Source organism: Cebus imitator, unplaced genomic scaffold, assembly GCF_001604975.1.
Source record: "Cebus imitator isolate Cc_AM_T3 unplaced genomic scaffold, Cebus_imitator-1.0 Scaffold77, whole genome shotgun sequence".
Taxonomy (NCBI): Eukaryota; Metazoa; Chordata; class Mammalia; order Primates; family Cebidae; genus Cebus; species Cebus imitator.
Genome location: NW_016107392.1, coordinates 85,594 through 88,654, shown reverse-complemented (window position 1 = coordinate 88,654; position 3,061 = coordinate 85,594). Strand labels below are relative to the sequence as shown.

At 39.1% G+C, this 3,061-nt stretch overlaps 2 protein-coding genes across 2 annotated transcripts in view; both read right to left on the bottom strand.

Annotated features, from left to right (window-relative positions):
• Window positions 1-3,061, bottom strand: part of MTPN (myotrophin) — a 48,236-nt gene continuing 45,175 nt past the window's right edge. Inside the window, exon 4 of the mRNA XM_017532501.2 lies at window positions 1-211. Coding sequence (XP_017387990.1) covers window positions 125-211 — 87 coding nt within the window. The 3' untranslated portion in view covers window positions 1-124. The remainder of the gene's footprint in view (window positions 212-3,061) is intronic.
• Window positions 658-3,061, bottom strand: part of LOC108307202 (40S ribosomal protein S20-like) — a 4,039-nt gene continuing 1,635 nt past the window's right edge. The window contains exon 2 of the mRNA XM_037740017.1: window positions 658-706. Coding sequence (XP_037595945.1) covers window positions 658-706 — 49 coding nt within the window. The remainder of the gene's footprint in view (window positions 707-3,061) is intronic.

Genomic DNA, 3,061 nt, shown 5'->3' with positions numbered 1-3,061 from the left:
TCCCCTCACCCCTCTTAAAGTATTTAGCTGAAGAAGCTGGCAGATAAGAGAGTGACAGACAGACAGGCAGCAGTGTGAGGCCACAGGAGAGTCATTCTTCCCAAGTTATCAGTCCGTCCATCCATCACTGGAGAAGAGCTTTGATTGCCTGGTTGTCGGTGGCTTCAAAGGCGGTCAGTCCATCTGGGCCTTTCACAGTCTTATCAGCACCCTGGAAAAGAGGAAAGGGTCCTTATTATTAATTGAGCCCACAACTTAAGGGAAGAGAATGTAAAACTAGATCACGTGGCATAGGTTAATGTTTACATCAAGAATTAAAAATTCCTTTACTAGTGGAGTCTATTCTACTGCAGAAAAACAAGTTGGCAAGGCTATGGATTAATGTTGGAAAAATGCCACATTTTTCAGGCACTAAGAACTGTAAGCTACAAAATTAACATAGAATAAATAAAAACCAGTCATTGCCTATCGTATATCTAATTAGGCTTTAAAAATAATATCCCTATGCACAGTATGAAATGGGGAAAAAGTAAATCACTTTGCTAAAGTATTCTTGTGACAAATTATTTTTTTCTTATTTGAAACACTTTTTGTAGAGTGCATAGTATTATATACATCAAGAACATACATAGTATTGGTCATTTTACTTGTAAAAACTTAGCAGTAAATGCCTGAGAGGTGGACTGTAAGAAGGTTCCCTGTGATACTGCAGGGAAATATTCAGTGCAGACACCAGACTGCTCTGAACACTTAACCTGGAGAGTGCTGTCTTGGAACACTTTATCTGCAACATGGCATTCTGGTTTTGAGAGAGTGTGTGTGTGCGCCTGTTTGTGCAGGTATGTTGTTTTATCTGTCTGCCCTTTCTGGATGAAAGCTCCATGGGAGCAGTAATTCACCACTGTACTCCCAGCACCTGGAAAAGTGCCTAGGTGCATGGTAGGCACTCTTCTGCTCCCAAACCAGGTCTGAGACTTAACTCTCAGAGACAACACCCTACTATCTGAGGGTTCTCTTCAGCAGCTCTAGCCCCAGTCAGCATTTACTCACCACACGGTCTTTAGAATTCTCACCCACTCCCCTTGCCAAATCTCAGACATTCTGCTTGTTCCTCAGACCTACAGAATTGTTTAAACTTGGCATATATGGTCCTTTAGAGGCTAACACTAGTCAAATTACCAGTCTCTTTTCTGGTTAACCTCTCCATGCTCTAATCCTACAGAATTTCTCACCTGTTCCTGCCATGTGTCATGCCTTTATCCATGGGGGCTCTACATGGGATGCCTTACCCTTTTCTTTGGCAAATCCATCCATCCACTCAACAAATACTTACTGAATGTTTAATGTGCACATTCTGTATAAAGAATCAAAGAAAAATGAGACAGGGTCTGCCAGTCTGGCTGGTATATGAGTCAGACAACTCAACCAATACAACACCATAGGAAGAGAACAGTAACAGGGATGAGTGGCTTGTCATTAGAACAGGATGTGGCAGGAGGGCGTGAAGGAGAAAGCCTTTCAGGATGAGGTAAAATGCTTGAGCTGAGTCTTGACAAGGATGTACAGGATGCTTAGGTAAACCAGGGAGGAGATGACATTCTAGGAAGTGTCATATTATTGCAAAGTCCTCCTCAGTATCATTATAAAAGTCTCTATTTTCTCATTTTCTAAATGAATTTAACTGCTTCATGGAAGATATGAAATTCAGGGTCCAGTGGGAGAGATGTCAGTGTGTGAGAACTTCAATGTTATGAGTCCCACCACAATGGTTAAGTGATAATTGGGGTAACTGTATTCAATTTTGATGGTTATTTTTATGACAAGCATTATAAACTATAATCCTGCATTAACAGTTACATATTGTAGTGAACTTCTGTTGCTTTTTGGCTACCAGAGTTTATTTCCCTCCATTTGATGGCAGTGCCCTAATTTCATCTTGGGGAATCATTTGTCCCCTACTGTTTTCAAAAGTTTTAATTATGGGTATATAACAGTTGTATATATTGATGGGGTATGTGATGTTTTGATATAGGCATACAATGTGTAATAAACAAACCGGGGCCCTTATAATATCTTTGTGTTAGAACATTCCTATTCTACTCTTTTACTTATAGATCTTATTCATTATAACTGTATTTCTGTTTCCCTTAACTATTCCCAGTGTCCTCTACTATAGTCCTAGGATTATAAAACCAAGATGCTTATTTTCCTCAACAAATTTCAAAGATTTATTTAACTCAAGTGGAATACTCTCTTCAAGATTTTGAATCTTGATTGAAGAGATCAAAAGAGAGAAAATAAGAAGTTCGAGCTCATATCTGGTGCATCACGTTGCTGAAACAGCTGAGAAATTCCTGCTACCCAGAGCACTGAGGTTGCCACAGCTCAATCTCTTCTCAGCCTGGAGCCCAGCTTTTCCTGTCGATTCTGCAACCAGGCCAGTATCTTTTCAAAAATTCCTTTTCTGCTTGTTGACTTATCTCTGCTGTTTGCTACCAGAAGTATTTAGCTGATAAAATATTTTAAAAATGTATATGTCACTTTTTTCTAATTATGATGCAAACTTCTCAGAAAACTCGTAATTCTACACATTAGATACAACTGTTAACATCTTACTGTTTCCTTCCACTCTCCTGTTCTAAAGATGTATACATATATATACTTCTATAAAAATAATTGAGTGATTATAAGAGAACTAGAGTGACTATATTTATATCAGACAAAAGAAGCCTTAAGATTAAAAAAAATTACAAAGAGAGAAAGAGGGACATTTTGTAATGATAAAAGGTTCACAATTTAAAAATTCCATTTGTAATAGCATCAGAAAGGATAAAATATATCAGAATAAATTTAAGGCCATGTGAGGTGGCTCACAGCTGTAATCCCAGCACTTTGGAAGGCCCTAGGTGGGTGGATCACCTGAGGCCAGGAGTTCGAGACCAGCCTGGTCAACATGGCGAAACCCCATCTCTACTAAAAACACAAAAATTAGCCTCATGTGGTGGCACATGCCTGTAATCCCAGCTAATCTGGAGGCTGAGGTGCGAGAATCACTTTAATC